Source organism: Doryrhamphus excisus, chromosome 7, assembly GCF_030265055.1.
Source record: "Doryrhamphus excisus isolate RoL2022-K1 chromosome 7, RoL_Dexc_1.0, whole genome shotgun sequence".
Classification (NCBI taxonomy): Eukaryota; Metazoa; Chordata; class Actinopteri; order Syngnathiformes; family Syngnathidae; genus Doryrhamphus; species Doryrhamphus excisus.
The window spans coordinates 10,246,734-10,263,583 of NC_080472.1; the positions used below are offsets into that span (position 1 = coordinate 10,246,734).

General features: G+C 42.1%; 1 protein-coding gene across 1 annotated transcript in view; it reads right to left on the bottom strand.

The window, feature by feature from the left end:
- LOC131132031 (collagen alpha-1(XIII) chain-like) overlaps window positions 1-16,850 on the bottom strand; it is a 42,508-nt gene that overhangs the window by 11,307 nt on the left and 14,351 nt on the right. The window contains exons 12-32 of the mRNA XM_058077187.1: window positions 14,148-14,231; window positions 13,897-13,938; window positions 13,800-13,817; window positions 12,575-12,601; window positions 12,439-12,483; window positions 10,421-10,438; window positions 8,612-8,698; window positions 8,526-8,552; window positions 8,401-8,436; window positions 8,272-8,328; window positions 8,141-8,164; window positions 8,015-8,068; window positions 7,521-7,565; window positions 7,320-7,454; window positions 6,170-6,241; window positions 6,009-6,050; window positions 5,862-5,912; window positions 4,285-4,311; window positions 4,073-4,159; window positions 2,907-2,942; window positions 921-974 (exon numbers count right to left, since the gene is read on the bottom strand). Coding sequence (XP_057933170.1) covers window positions 921-974; window positions 2,907-2,942; window positions 4,073-4,159; window positions 4,285-4,311; window positions 5,862-5,912; window positions 6,009-6,050; window positions 6,170-6,241; window positions 7,320-7,454; window positions 7,521-7,565; window positions 8,015-8,068; window positions 8,141-8,164; window positions 8,272-8,328; window positions 8,401-8,436; window positions 8,526-8,552; window positions 8,612-8,698; window positions 10,421-10,438; window positions 12,439-12,483; window positions 12,575-12,601; window positions 13,800-13,817; window positions 13,897-13,938; window positions 14,148-14,231 — 1,068 coding nt within the window. The remainder of the gene's footprint in view (window positions 1-920; window positions 975-2,906; window positions 2,943-4,072; window positions 4,160-4,284; window positions 4,312-5,861; window positions 5,913-6,008; window positions 6,051-6,169; window positions 6,242-7,319; window positions 7,455-7,520; window positions 7,566-8,014; window positions 8,069-8,140; window positions 8,165-8,271; window positions 8,329-8,400; window positions 8,437-8,525; window positions 8,553-8,611; window positions 8,699-10,420; window positions 10,439-12,438; window positions 12,484-12,574; window positions 12,602-13,799; window positions 13,818-13,896; window positions 13,939-14,147; window positions 14,232-16,850) is intronic.

Here is a 16,850-nt window from a genome sequence, read left to right on the forward strand (position 1 = left end):
GATTATTTCTTGATTGCGTTTGAGTATGTTTTGGTTAGCATCGGACCTTCTGGAATGGAGTCATGATGCTAACCAAGGTTCCACTGGACAGTGGACTCGAGTCCGATGGGCTGACTGACCCCAACCCCAAACCCAAAGACATGAGGGGGACGCCAGGAGAACGGCTGATCATGGAGGCTTTGGTTGGTTGCCATGGTTACCTCCAATGGGATAGCTACATTTTGGAGGAGATGAGAAGTAGACCGTAGACTTTAGCGACAAAAGTCGTTGTTGAAATATGGCCGCCCTCCAATCCCGTGGCTTGACTCTATCGACGTTCCCAGATATGATATAGTATGTACGCTGTAGTGATGAAGGAATCATGGCCATAAGTTTGGGCTTGGATATGGCATATGAATATCCAAAATGGAGCATTTTTAACATGTCACGGCTAATTGAATAAAATATGAATATCAATCCAGAAGATGCATTCAAAGACGATGTAAATGCTACGTAGTATTCGACCCGACTCCCAGGTGTTCCTGAATGTCTGGTGAGACAAGAACCAGACTTGATTGCCACAACAACAGGCTTTTATTGCAGGTTTGACTGATCTCACGAAATGGACAGTAATCCCAAATAAAAACACGGGATCGATGCCGCCTGCCACTCTGCCCGTCTTATGTATGTATGCCTCAAACGCTTATTTACTCTCATTATGGCTACCATATTGGCTAGTAGGAGTGTGAAGGTGACTGTAGGGGTTTTAGTTCACGTCTAGAGGGCTCTACTCATGTTAAAAAAAGGTTTTGCAAGCTCCAACTACAGAAATATTCTATTTCTGAATAAGGAATAAATTCACTTGGTACAGTCCGGTGTGGGACGGAATAAAAGCCATAAATGAGACCCAATATGCAAAGAGAAGATTGAAAAGAACTCACCGTCTCTCCCTTTGGTCCTGCTGGCCCCGGTAGACCCGCTGGTCCTATCAGACCCTTGAACAGGAAAAGGAAGATAAGTCCACGGCATCCGATATCACCAGGACACGGAAAAGTCCAATCAGTACATCAACAAGCTTTCCACTCCAGAGATTCCAAATACATGGTAGGTACTGTGCCTTTAAAATACACAATACCCAAAGCTTGTTGAAGTACTGTGTTGGCTCGTCGGAGGTCGATAGCCGACTGCGGCGCGTGTCGGAGAGGAAGAGATGTCATTCATTCGGCGTGTGTTGTATGGAATGTCTTCCACAGGAAGTGTATGGCATGCAGCACAAGCATCTCCGCATGCTCGTCTTCCCACAAAGCCACCTTAGCAACGAGGCATTCAAGGACTTCACGTTCAAATAGTCTCAAATATGAGGTGTCTTCAAGTTCTACAGCAACACTGGGGCAACATCGGTGAGATTAAATCCACGGAGGGAACGGAGGAACTCTGCTTGTGCTCTGGGAGCATTCCTCTGGGAAGATACTCCACTCAGCCCAAGCATGACAACAATGTCTGGTGATATTACGTATATTTATAAAGGCCTAGTCATATTAATAATGCAGTCATACAATAATACAGTCATGATAATAATGCAGTCATGATAATAATGCAGTAACATAATAATGCAGTAATGATAATAATGCAGTAATATAATAATGCAGTAATGATAATTCATTCATTCATTTAATGCAGTAATGATAATAATGCAGTAATATAATAATGCAGTAATGATAATTCATTCATTCATTTAATGCAGTAATATAATAATGCAGTAATATAATAATGCAGTAATGATAATAATGCAGTAATGACAATTCATTCATTCATTTAATGCAGTAATATAATAATGCAGTAATGATAATAATGCGGTAACATAATAATGCAGTAATGATAATAATGCAGTAATATAATAATGCAGTAATGATAATTCATTCATTCATTTAATGCAGTAATGATAATAATGCAGTAACATAATAATGCAGTAATATAATAATGCAGTAATGATAATAATGCAGTAATGATAATAATGCAGTAATATAATAATGCAGTAAAATAATAATGCAGTAATGATAATAATGCAGTAATATAATAATGCAGTAATATAATAATGCAGTAATGATAATAATGCAGTAATATAATAATGCAGTAATATAATAGTGCAGTAATGATAATACGTAATGCAGTAATGATAATAGTGCAGTAATGATAATAATGCAGTAATGATAATACGTAATGCAGTAATGATAATAGTGCAGTAATGATAATAATGCAGTAATATAATAATGCAATAATGATAATAATGCAGTAATATAATAATGCAGTAATATAATCATGCAGTAATATAATAGTGCAGTAATGATAATAATGCAGTAATATAATAATGCAGGAATGATAATAATGCGGTAATATAATAATGCGGTAAAATAATAATGCAGTAATGGCAATAATGCAGTAATGATAATAATGCGGTAATATAATAATGCGGTAATATAATAATGCGGTAAAATAATAATGCAGTAATGGCAATAATGCAGTAATGATAATAATGCGGTAATATAATAATGCAGTAATGATAATAATGCAGTAATATAATAATGCGGTAATATAATAATATAGTAATATAATAATGCGGTAATATAATAATGCGGTAATATAATAATATAGTAATATAATAATGCAGTAATGATAATAATGCAGTAATGGTAAAGGCAAGTGTTGCCGCGGTGTTGCAGAAGAAGGTTGAGGAGGACCAAATTATTTTTTAGGTTCAAGTCCCGTCCTCGCCGGAGCTCCTGCGGCTCAAAGGCAGAAAGGCCAGGCACCAAAAGCAAGGCAGCAAGCAGACAAACCACGTAGAGGTCAAGCAAGCTAGCAGGGGGGGAGGAGGAGGGGTGGAGGGAGGAGCCGAGGGGGCGGGACATGACTTTGGCGCCACTCACCACTGGACCCGGTCTGCCGTCTAACCCGTGAGCCCCCTGGATAGCGTTGTACGCAGTTAGAGAGCAGGAGTGATGGGAGATGGAGGGAAGGTGGGGGGGGTGGGGGATCACATCGGGGGTGGGGGTGGGGGGGTGAGTGAAGCTGTGACTCAGGTGACTTCAACAACACATTCAGGTGGTCATCACATCGGCTGCTGAGTGACAGGAAGTGTCAGTAGCGGCTTTATGCTAGGGCTGCGTCCCCGTAGCTGAACCCGGGGGAGGATGGGGGGGGGGGGGGGTGTTGAGGGCGGATGGCCATCTGCCCCCAAATTATTCAGGTGTCTTTCTGTTATCTGCTTTGTTGTTCATTTTCTTTCCTATTTATATATTCTTGTATTCTTTTATTATCATTTATTGTTATGATTATTATTGGATTGAAGACAGAAGAGTTGGGAGATATTGATTGATTTTATTGATTGAAGAGATATTGGTGTATTTTTTATTATTATATATTTATTATTATTTGTTATTATTTTATAATAAAAATAATTTAATTCTTATTATTATTAATAATATTAATATTTAATATAAATAAATACAAATTTATTAATTTGCTGAATTATTTTCAAGTCATGACTTTTTTCCTAAATGAAGCAATATCAAATATACAAAACACTCAGAAGACACATTCAAAGACCTTTGTGATGATATGGAATGTCCGACACTGGTCAGCCATATTACCTTATTAACTTATTATATTACATCATTAACCTTTGGTGAGACACACAAGCACCAGTGTGTGTCCCGATTCTAATGATTATTTGTCTAATTATGTCCACTCTATTGGGTGATTGGAGTGTGAAACGTGACTATAGGGGTGCTTTTTCTGGTCCAGAGAGCTCTAATAATGTTAAAAAGACTTTTAGAGGGTCATATCAAGGTTTGACAAGATAAGGACTTATCATGGTTGATAATCCATTCCCAGTAATCATAATTGATCCTAATCCATCTATTGAGTCAAACTATGTGAAATATGTAGAAATACCCGAGGGGGGGGGGGGGGGGGGGGGGGCAGGTGTACTCCAGCCCCTCCATGCAACACCTTGGTCATGGTGACGGCATGAAAAAAGCTGGAATTGAACGTGTTTGCAAATGTAAAGCAACTGGAGTAGGCTCAGACTTACAGGAAGTCCAAGATGGCCTCTGTCGCCCTTGTCCCCCTTCTGGCCTGTGGCTCCCTTTTCTCCCCTGAAGCCCAGGCCCGGCTCGCCCTGGGATGGAGGAGGAGACCAGTCAGGCTATGTAGTCCTTCTACATAGACCACATGCTGTACTCTACATATAGACTACATGCTGTACTGTAGTACAACGGAATGAATGGCATGTATGATACATACCTTTGGCCCTGAAGGTCCTTGCGATCCCTAAAAGCATATCAAGATATACAAATAAATAAACATATAAATATATCAACTAATTCATGCCAAGCATACACATTTCCGATATATTAGCCCATCAAATCCTGCATTCCCGTACGTAACGTTGCCATTCACACGGCTTTCCATTCATAAGATTCCAATAAATAATAATTAATGATGCTGCTTGACCCACTCTTCTTAAACCAGTAAATCCAGTCAATCCAGTAGATTCCTGCTGATCCACTTGGTTTCTCTTTAAATAACCTGGTTTTCCCAAAACACATCTTGGACTTTCTCATCATTTGGCGTCAGCAGATGGCGTCATCCTGATGGGGCGGCTGGGGCGGCTGGGGTGGCTGGGGTGGCTGGGGCGGCTAGCGGGCTAGGATGGCTCACTGCATTGTCCACGTCCACAAGGTCAATGGCTTTGTGTACTTCGGTCCATTTTGCTTCTCTGTATGTCCCATATTTGCCCATATGTGTCCATATTTGCCCATATTTGCCCATATTTGTCCATATATGCCCATATTTGCCCATATTTGTCCATATTTATTTGTCAATATTTGTCAATATTTGTCCATATTTGCCCATATTTGTCCATATTTGTCCATATATGCCCATATTTGTCCATATTTGCCCATATGTGTCCATATTTGCCCATATTTATTTGCCCATATTTGTCCATATTTGTCCATATTTGCCCATATGTGCCCATATTTGCCCATATTTATTCGCCCATATTTGCCCATATTTATTTGCCCATATTTGTCCATATATGCCCCTATTTGTCCATATTTGCCCATATTTATTTGTCCATATTTGTCCATATTTGCCCATATTTGTCCATATTTGCCCATATGTGCCCATATGTGTACATATTTGCCCATATTAGTCCATATTTGCCCGTATGTGCACATAGGTGTCCATATTTGCCCATATTTGTCCATATTTGTCCATATTTGTCCATATTTGCCCATATTTGTCCATATTTGCCCGTATGTGCACATATTTGTCCATATTTGCCCGTATTTGTCCATATTTGCGCATATTTGTCCATATTTGCCCATATTTATTTGTCCATATTTATTTGTCCATATTTGTCCATATTTGCCCATATTTGCCTATATTTGTCCATATTTGTCCATATTTGCCCATATTTGCCCATATTTGTCCATATGTGCCCATATGTGCCCATATGTGCCCATATTTGTCCATATTTGTCCATATTTGTCACTGAGCATTTTTTAGATGAAAGTTTCTTGAATTTTTAAAAGAATATTGATTGATTGATGCTTATTATTCATTCATTATTGAAATGCTTACTATTAAAAATAGCATTTTAAAGAAGATTGTTATGATTTTCATTTGATGATTTTGTTATTTATGGTTATTTGATACTTATGGTTATTTATTCATTAGCTTAGCTTCAAAGCCATCGCAGATCTTTACCCTTTACCCTTTAACCTTTACCCTTTACCCTTTACATGACATGAGCTCTTGGCCTGGACCAGGTTGGTGACCACAGGAGAAAAGTGATAATAGAACATTTGACTCACTGCTGGGCCAACTGGTCCCGGGGGTCCCGGGGGTCCTGGGGGACCGTAGAGCTAAAAGAAACAACACCAATTAGAGATTGTGATCAATGAAATAGCTTTTAAAAAAGATATTAATCAGGCCAAATATTGTTGTGAAGCTAAACGTACCATGTCCGACCTTCCTCCTTCCCCTGGTTGGCCCTTGGTCCCCTGGGAAGAATCGGGAAGAGAGATGAAAGGCACATTGAGCATGGGCGGACCCCCAGACCAAGTATAGAATAATAGAAAGTGCCGATCCAGAAAGTCATCCTGAGGGCACCACTGCATACCATGGTGCCAGGTAATCCAATAGGGCCAGGGGACCCTGTGGCCCCCTTTTCACCAGTAGGGCCATCTAGACCCTACAGGACAAGGAAGGGGAGATAGGCATGGTGAGGGACTGATGGAGTGATGGAGGGCAGGGGATTATGCAAAACTATATGGTAGGGGTGGTCTTAAAGTACATATACACTGGAACCTCAGTTAGCGTCCGACCCGGTTAGCGTGCTTTTTGGTTAACATCCAAATTTTACGCTAAAAGTTTGCCTCAGTTTGCATACAATTTTTGGTTAGTGTAGATTACGGCACGTGTCTTGTTGTGTTTTTAATACACCACGTGAGGCCAACGTATTTTGGTCGCTAAGCGCTCTGTTAGCATCCTTAGCTTGTTAACAAAATATACATGAATAAATACAAATACAAAAAACATAAAACACATACAATGCTTTTGTCGGTATTTTTTCAGTAACTTAAAATCAAGCGTGAAATAAAGTATGGAACCAAGACCAGGGCTTCCCATTGATCCACTTGGACCACAGGTACAAGACAAACAACATTGATGATGATGTCATTTCTGGGACTGGGGGGTGGGGTGTACGTACGTATATTGATACAAGCGTGGTAGACATCTTCATGGAAGATGTGGGAGATCAACCCTTCCTGGTTTGTCCTCTTTTCTTTGGCTGATGCTGGGTTACTGAGGTGGGAACCCCACGGCCAGCCAAAGGGGGGAGGTGGTGTTCAAGTGGGAACCCCACGGCCAACCAAAGGGGGGAGGTGGTGTTCAAGTGTGGACATATTTCTTTTGGGGAAAATGGATTGGAGTGGATTTAACGTAGCTTTGCTTCCAGTCGGACCTTCAGAACCAAATCAATGACCAAGTAGGTGCGTCCAAGACCTCGTGAGATAGTCTTCTGGGCCCTTCTGAGTACCGTATTGGAAATCACTATGCCTAAAAATCAGTTAACCCAAAGTTCCTGTCCAAAAAATCTAATTGTGAATACACGGACCACTAGACCCCTATTACGAGACTATGTGCAACACAGACCTGTACCTGGGGCAATAATGGGGTCTAAAGCCGTGGAGCTAAAACTAGCCGGGTCCCCTAAGAGCTGCTGGGCTTCGATGGCGGATGCTTGGCAGGGAGGATAAATCACTCACCGGTGATCCAGAAGGACCCGTGTCTCCCTTGTCTCCCTTGGGTCCTGGGAAACCCATGACACCGCCTTCTCCTCTGGGACCCTCGGGGCCAAATGGGCCCGGAGGACCAGGCTCCCCGGGCTTTCCTCTCGGCCCCTGGAGAGGTTTGTGATTGTCATTTTACAGAGAAATACATAAAAAATGGAATGATTTATGACTTACTTTCTCCCCATCCAGGCCTGGAGGACCAGGAAGGCCGACTTCGCCCTGAGAAAACATCGAAACCCAAAAATACATTTGATAAAGAATGATCAGATTTCCATCAGAAAACAATACAAAACTATCATGAATGATGAATTGTGGCCAGATGAAATTCAATGATGTTTCGGCACGCCAAAGATACAAGCCTACCACTTTGTTACACCCAGCATACAAAAACCATACAAAAAAAAGATTTTCCAAACATTTTCACCAAAGGATCGGAAAACCGGAGTTTCACTGAATGACTGAAACAAAGTCCTGGTCTTTTGTTTAAATTAGAGACAATTCCGAACCAATTGAAACCTAATTCTCCAAATTCTTACGTATGATCCTTCCTTCCTGGTTCATGAAAGTCCGGTTCATGAAAGACCAGGATGAGTGTACAGGATGTCAACTTCTTCCCGGACCTGTGCACCTAGAACTGTTGTTATCTATTTCTTCTTAAAAGGTCTTACCTTGGCCCCGTTGAGCCCCGGTGTCCCTGGGGGCCCAGGTAATCCAGGCGGGCCCTAAGAGTCACACAGTTATGCCATTTGGTACGGTTTTGCAGGGGGTGGTTTTTGCTGTCCCACAGTTCTTACCATCAGAGGTATGTTGCGAATATCCTGAATGGGAGAAAGAAGGATCATCACTTTGATGCCATGTTTATTCCAATAAGTAGGACACAATTCCATTTTAGGACTTCTTTGGTTTGTGACAGGGAGTACCGTACATTTTCATTGTTGTGGATTTCAGCCTTTCCTGGCTCACCGGTTGGACCTGGGGGGCCCTAGAACGGACGTCATGTACATTTCATCAGTGGTTTGCATGTTGATCCCAAAGTAGACATTTTGCTACTCACTCTTGGTCCAACGGGGCCTTCAGGACCTGCGTCACCCTGCCGGTTCAATAAAAGGTACGCCACAGAACTGTTACTTTCCTTTCCTGTTTCCTTTCCCGTTTTTCCCAGTTTGTTAAAGATCTCACCTCTTCTCCATGATCTCCCTTGTTGCCCTGTAAGAAAGTACTTAGTTTTAGCTCCAATACACCCTGTATTCAGTACATTTTATCACCTTGGGTCCCATTCCGCCTGGTAGTCCTGGTGGGCCAGGTTCTCCTTTAATTCCAGGCGCTGAAATAATAAAGTCCCCCTTTTCTCCCTGTGAAAAAAACATTTTAGACAACTTAAGACAACTTCTTCTATTCCATGTGTCTCCCAGTACTTCTCTATCAGTCGTATGTACATGTTGGGTAACTCTGATTGTGCTAGGTGAGTGCCTGTGTACTACCAAGGCCTCTGTGAAGCAAAGAAAGCTACTAAGTGCTAAGCTGGACTAGCTAACACTTGCAATTGTCTACCAGGACGCCAGGGGGTGGGGTCTACTTAGTAGTTTCTGTGTAGCAGGAGCCAACTATATCGACTGAAAGCACAAGCAGGTATCATGACATAATAGCACGCCACCTTCATCATCGTCAATATTCCTACACATTCCTGGAAAACAACAATGGTGTTAGGAATCCTCGTAGTCCAAACCCTCAATGAAGGCAACATGGAATTGGAAGGGTTTTGGGTACGAGCAAGACCAACAAGACTAACAAGGACAGTTAGAAGACAAACACGGGGACAGAATGACCGGAGCAAAACCACACAAATGGGACCAGGATGCTTTTTCCATGCCAAGCCTACCCTGTAGCCCCTCTTTCCAGGGATACCGGGCGTACCGGGCGTACCGGGCGTACCGGGGGTGCCAGCCTGGCCCTTTGCAGTCAAAGACAAACACGATGAAGAAACTCTCCGGCTGAATACAAACTCAAGAGTGACATTACCTTTGACCCAGGAGATCCTGGGAAGCCTGGTTCTCCCTACACAGCGGGGAGGCCATGAAGGTCAAACGTTCCGAAGACAGGAAATAAGGATGAAGAATAAAAGTGTTGTTCTTTAAATGGCGTGAAAGCACAGACAAAAACCATCTTAATAGAGCGGACTTAGTCAATGCCCCCTCGGAGTGGAAGCGGTTGTCAACAGAACCCAAACCCAAAAAGCAGCGACGTAGGAGAACGGGATAGGTTCAATACTCCCAGTACTCCCAATGGCTGATGTCAAGCGTAGTAACCAGACTAGATATGGGGGCCTGGTTTCAGTGCTAAAGTCATGGTTGCTCCTCATGAATGGTTACTACTGGCACCGGGGGGGTCTTCGTCATAAACAAGAATCAATATGGTGGAAGACAAATAAACGCTGAGCAGTTTGTCAGGTCTGATTGTTTCCAGGAGGCAAACAAATGTTGGAGATGCCAAACTCTACTACGGTCCTCGTCACGGAAATGCCACCAGAACTGGGCCCACGGGACCAAAGGGGTGGGGGCGGGGGTAAGTTATTGTTGATGTACTACACGGCTGAACTAAAGGTCTAAGAGACGTTTGTGAACAACCGCAGGTCATCAATTGTAGGTCATTGTAGGTCACTGAGACCTGTCACACTCGGATGTTGAGGAACCAGCCAAGAACCACCAAAGCTCAATCATCAGCGTCGACTGAGAGGTCGCCGACCAAGACAGAAGCCTCTGCTTCCAAGCCAAACGTTGCATTGACAAGAAGTACGCTAGGAGTCCTGGTGAAGGTTTTGACCCTAAGAACCGTGAGCCGACTGCCAAGTGGGGCGGTGGTACCATGACCCAGCGTACTCCACGATGTGGCAGATAGTTGAGGGCACTCGGCAGAAAGGCGGAACAGGAGCAGACCCAAAAACGATGCTTTCATCCGCTCCGGAACAAGAACCCACAACCCCTGAGTCCAAAGACCAAGTCTTCACAGACCAAGTTTGGCATTCTCAATAATTATTTATTATAATTAAGACAAATTCATAAAAAACAACATCTTACCTTGATTCCTTGGCCCCCCTGTGAATAATAAAGAGAAATATCTTCATTAAGACCTGCCAGAGGAGCAAGCATGACAAGTGTCCACTAGAGGGAGTACAAGAACCGTTACGGTCCTTAAAGTGAAAAATGGGACACTTTCATATTTTGTAAAGCTTTATCTCATCATTAACACTTTTTATCTCTTCATTTAGACCAGGGGTCTCAAATGTATATATTAAAAATAAAAATATAATAAAAATATTAATAAATATTAATTATATTAAATATATATATAATAGTCTTCAAGGCTTCTGCTATACCCTCCACTTTTTCAGTGCTTTGGTTCTTTGGAAAAGCTCTGATAAAACATTTAATTATTATAAATTATTATAAATTATGATAAATAAATTTTTATTTATTATTAAATTATTAAATAAATGTTTAATGTTAATTTTCATTTTTCAACACAAAATAAGATGGAAAAATAAATAAGCAAATCAAAAAACAAATGAAACAAATTAACTAATTCATTTTTATTTATTATTAAATTATTAAATAAATGTTTAATGTTAATTTTTATTTTTCAACACAAAATAAATGAGGAAATCAAAAAACAAATGAAAAAAATTAACAAACTTTCATATCAAGGCGGGGGCCTCAAACTAGCAGCCCGCGGGCCAAATGCGGCCCGCAGGCCGTGAGTTTGAGACCCCTGATTTAGACCTTTTATCTCACAATTATGACGCTTTGGCTCATAATTTACATTTTTCAAGAGGTAGAAAATGAATGAATGAATGAATTAATGAATCTCATAATTATGACGTTTTGTCTCACAATTATGACTTACCATTGGCATATTTTTTTCTTTCCGTGGCGGAAAGTGGCTTCCGTATTTTTCAGTATGTGGCCCTGAGTGGAAATAAGCTTGGACCCCCCCCCTGGTGTAAGTGTTAGCTGTGTGTCGGCCTTCCACCACTGAGCACGGAACGATGCCGTAAGCCAGCAAACTCTGTCCGGTGAGCAAATGGCAAATCCAGAATGTTGTAGCAGATGCTGGCTGCATCATGTGACTTCCAATTTATGGTCAAACTACCGCACGTAAAAGGCTGAAGCAGAGGAAACGCTCTTACTAAGACGTGACATCTTCTAAACCAGGGGTCCCAAACACGCGGCCTGTGGGCCAAATGTGGCCCGCAGGACACTAGTTTGAGGCCCCCGCCTTGATATGAAAGTTTAATGTTAGTGCGGCCCGTGCAAGTTTGATATGGATGCTGTATGGTATCATGTACCCAGAAAAAATTATTACGTTTGATTCATGTTCATGTTAAAGGTTAAATAACTGTTAATAGTTATCCTCCCTATCCGTGTGGAAGTGGTAAGTTTTTGGCTATTTAAGTTGAAAGGAAATAACTTGAAGGCTACCGTTTAGGTCGCTAGCTCTCTAGTTTGCGAGTTAGCATGTGTCTCAAGACCCTGCAGTTGCGCAATATGTTGTAAATAAAAAGAGTATAAATGTGACTATAGTCGTGTTTTGTCATGTCTACAGGGCTCTAATAATGCTTTGTTCATTTTAATCTGAAAAAAATCATTTGTCTACCCACCAACTATATGTGCTTTCTTAACTTTTTATTATTATTATTATATTATTTATTTATTACTGATTGATTTTCTTTATTCTTGATTTGTTTATTTATTTTTCATCTTATTTTGTGCAGAAAAATTAAAAATGAAGATATATGAGAACAGCGGAATGTTTTATCAGAGCTTTTATTGTAGAAATTCGGAACCAAAGCACTGAAAAAGTTTGTATATTTTTCTGTTTTTAATAAATGCGTTTTTTTTGGGGGGGGGGACCTGATGCGGCCCAGCCTTGCCTAGACCCTAGCTCCAGTGGCCCCCAGGTAAATTGAGTTTGAGACCCCTATTCTAAACTGTGGTGTTGATGAAATTTGCTACAATCTGGATTCAATATTCCAAGATCAAAACAACAAAGCAACACTTTGTGACTAGAAGGTATGAAGAAACATAAACAAGCCTACCTTTGGGCCTTCAGTACCCGGCGGGCCAACATCCCCTTGGTCGCCCTGGAGACACACAGACACGGATGAAGCCCACATCTAACCCAACATCTAATCAAATGCTAGAATGCCGGCAGGGAGGATGTGGGAAGCTCACCTTCTGCCCTGGCGTTCCGGGCTCACCCTGGAGTAAGAAACCAAAGTCGATTGGACGTTTTTCTCAGCTTTCTTATGAACAAATATGGGATTGGCAGCTACTCTATGCGGACCCCTGGACTCTATGTCATGCATTTGTGCTGACAAAGCGCTTAGTCGGTCATGGAGTTACGCCACCAGAGGCCGCATGTGGAGCAAACCTTCGCCACGTAGATGGCATGACCTTCGCTCTATGCTCCTTTTCTTTTTTTAATATTTCAACTTACTTCTACAAAAAACTTTGTCAATTGTTTTCTCTGAATATTCTGACTTAATTCCCACAATATTACCCATTTTTCTTTATTTGGTGTTCTTTGTTTCACCTTGTATGACAACAAAAGGACATGGACTATTTCTACTCTATGGAAATACTACAAAGGCATTAAGACTCCTCTTTTTTCACATTTTCTTCTATTCATATTTTGGCTTTATTCTCATAAAATGAGAATAGAGAAATTTTCATTTCTGCTGTTTTTCTTTTTGTAATTGTGACTTCATTCCCATAATATTTTGAGTGTGTTCTCCCAACATTAGAACTTTTTCCACAACCGCATTTTCCCATTATGACATTATTCATTGTTTTGTTTGTTTTTCATAACTTTATGATGTAAACAAACCCGTCTTTCTTGAATGTTGCAACTTTGTTTCAACTACAACGATGCTATTTTTACTCATATTACAACATTATTATGACTTTTTATTGACTTGTTATTATTGTTGTAAAAAATATGTATTTTTTTTGCATAAGATGACTGCATATTTCCATTCTTGCTGCCTTTTCTCTTTAAATGACATTTTCATTTCTGCTGTTTTTTTTATTTTTGTAATTATGACTTCGGACTTTGTTCTCCCAACATTAGAACTTTTTCCATAACCGCATTTTCCCAGAATGACAACATTATTCATTGTTTGGTTTTTCATAACTTTATGATGTAAACCAACCCGTCTTTCTTGAACGTTGCAACTTTGTTTCAACTACAATGATGCTATTTTTACTCATATTACAACATTATTATGACTTTTTATTGACTTGTTATTATTGTTGTAAAACATATGTATTTTCATGCATATTTCCATTCTTGTTGCCTTTTCTCTTTAAACGATATTTTCAGAATGTGCCGCATGCCAATAAATCCCTGCCCCCTGACCGCACTTTGGACACCCCCAACGTGGAGGAATGAATTTACCTTCAATCCGGGTAAAAGCTGTAGAAGCAACAAGGACATAAAGAAATGTTAGCGTCACATGGATGAGCTTGGACTTGATGGAGGAGAAGAAACTCACTCTGGGGTCTTTTCCCGGTTTTCCTGGTTCACCCGGCTTACCCTGTGGAAAATGATGATTTCATGTCCATCAATCAAATATGGAAGCGACTGTGCTTCTCAACTGCTGTGGCTGACATTCCCTGACTTAACTTTGTCACATGCTGTATGCCCAGCATACCTTGCGGGTTATGGTATGCTTTTGCATGCATGCATGTGTTGGTTATGAGCAGCCCAAACATGAGTTTGGTGTTCTATCATCACGATACTCACCGGTGCGCCGCTGGCTCCTTTGAGGCCCGGGTTACCTGGAAGCCCGGGGGGTCCTGGGGGGCCCTGCGCACCTGGTTCGCCCTGCTGAGAGACCTTGAGTTAAAACCCGCCATGGTGGCAAAGTCCTTGCCACCATGCACAACAAAATGACACCACACCACAAACTAGCAGCAGGCTGGGGTGCGGGGGGGCGGGGGGCCGGGGGGCTGCGCAGCGGCAGGTTAGCTTGGATGCAGTGCACGCGGTTAAAAAGCTCGAGACCGAAGGTCCGTTCTTTACCCGAGGGAAACATTTGTGTTTCTAACCTCGGCCTTTACCTGACCATAATAATGCATGGCCGGGAAGGCATGGAACCCGACCACCGTGCCCAATCCCGGATGGAACCTGAGTGAGCAGAAGCTACGTGAGAGACCTCCTCATCCAGACCCTGACTTCTGAAAGGGTATGATAACACAGGAAGTTGGGAGAGAGGCACCAAATGAAAAGTCCAGATGGCAAAATGATGGGAAAATCCAGCAGAGGACTGGGAATGTCACAACCTGGATTGGAACATAACCTGTCGGGAAATACTGGTCTGAGGTCAGTAGCAGTAGAAAGAGAGGAGCATTTGTGGTCCAATTCATCTTGTTTGTTGTCATCTCTTGATTGGGGACGAATGAATACAAGACCAATACGTCTCTGAACTCTTCTTCTACTCTTTTCCGAGTGTTTGAAGATATAAAAACACAGCCATTCCGCCTCCAAAGCCAGCTTTTCCATAGTCCTCATCCAGGTCATGGGTGGCTGGAGCCTATCCCAGCTGTATGAGCAGCTGTATATCAACTTGATGATCATTTACGGTCCTTCCAACGCCTCCGTCGGTGTTCCTACGTGGATCGAGCACATGAGTATTGTCATTATCCGACGCCTTGAATGGATTGCAGCTGGACTGTTCAGATCTTCTCAGATGTTCCACCTCCAATCGGAGCAGGCCTATCGGCTCACGCTCTAAGACTAGAAAGATGGCTGTGGTCTGAGGGTTCGTCCTAAAGTGATCGTGAGTCTCTCCTTAACCAGGAAGGGCGGCGGTGGAGTAACAGTAGCGTGATGTTGATGGGACAACACGCTTCTACTTGGGACCCTGCACCAACCCCCCCAGACGAGAGCTGTGCTATCTAGTCTTTGAGCATGAACCGATGAAGCCTGCTTAGACGAGAGGCCAATCATCCTCCAAGTGGACTGGATGAGTCTAACGGTGATGAGTTCAATGCCCGAGAGGTCCACCAACTATCGGGACTATCAGACCATGGACAGAAAAGACCTTTGACCTTGAACATGAAAGACTCCCAGCAATGGCAGCCAAAGGTTGGTTAATGAGAGCGAGTCGGGCGGCGGCGGAGGGCGGCTTGCATCCACAGAGCGGAAGGGAAGGGAGGGGGAGGGAAGGGGAGGGAGGGGGAGGGAAGAAGTCGGGGTAAGAGAGAATTGTACCTTGAGGCGTTTTAGGATTAGAGGGCTTATTGAGGGCATGTTGCGCACGGTGATGGGCAACATCTGCCAGGGGGCGGCCACAACGCCAGGGTGGCCAACAGTGCAACAATGGTCACAGGGCAAAGGTCGCCAGGGGGCCACCAAAAGGAGAGAGGTTTAAGGGAGGGAGGAGGGAGGAAGGACAGAGAAATAGAAGATAACATGAGAGGTAAAAGCAAGGAATGAAGAAGGCAAAAGGAAGACAGACACAGCAAACTACGGGCCTGTCATGGCTGACCGAATGGTTGACCCTCATTTACGTACAGTGGAACCCGTTTATGGCCCACTCATCTCCACGGAAACACACTGCAGACTGTGGCCATGATTTAAGTTTGTTTTATTGACCCGTGCAACGATCTAAAAATAGAATTGAGCAACCAAAAACCCCCAAAAATAGAAAAAATCTGCAGTAATTTTACCAGAATAAAATCACATTATCAAGACAAAAAACTGTAATCCAGCAAACTAACCACTGTTCCACCGTGCAGCCCCTATTAATTGTTATATTTGTATTATTTTTTAATTTAATATTACATTAACATTAATTTATATTGAATAATTATGTTCAATATTTAATAATAAGCTCCAAGTCACAATATTCCAAAAATACCAACACTAACAGCTAACAGCTAATACTAACAATAACAGCTAACTTCTCACACAAACACTAACTGCTAACTGCTAACCACTAGCTGATAACTCCTAACACCAACTGCTAACTGCTAACACTAACAGCTAACTACTAACGCTAACACCAACTGCTAACTGCTAACGCTAACTGCTAACTGCTAACACTAACAGCTAACTACTAACGCTAACACCAACTGCTAACTGCTAACCATAACACTAACAGATAACTGCTAACTACTAACGCTAACACCAACCGCTAACACTAACAGCTAACTGCTAACTACTAAAGCTAACACCAACTGCTAACATTAACACTAACTGCTAACTACTAACGCTAACACCAACTGCGAACTGCTAACTGCTAATACTAACAGCTAACTGCTAACTACTAACGCTAACACATTATCCCAATGACACGTGGGTTTGCAAAGCGGCCTTGGCCTCCTTTCATTTTCAGCATGAGGCCATCGCTGATGCTAAAGGTTCATCGTACAAAAGAAGAAACGACCCCTCGTCGACCAAATACGACGACGTCGACTTAAGCAAGCATTTTTTGGTTGTCAA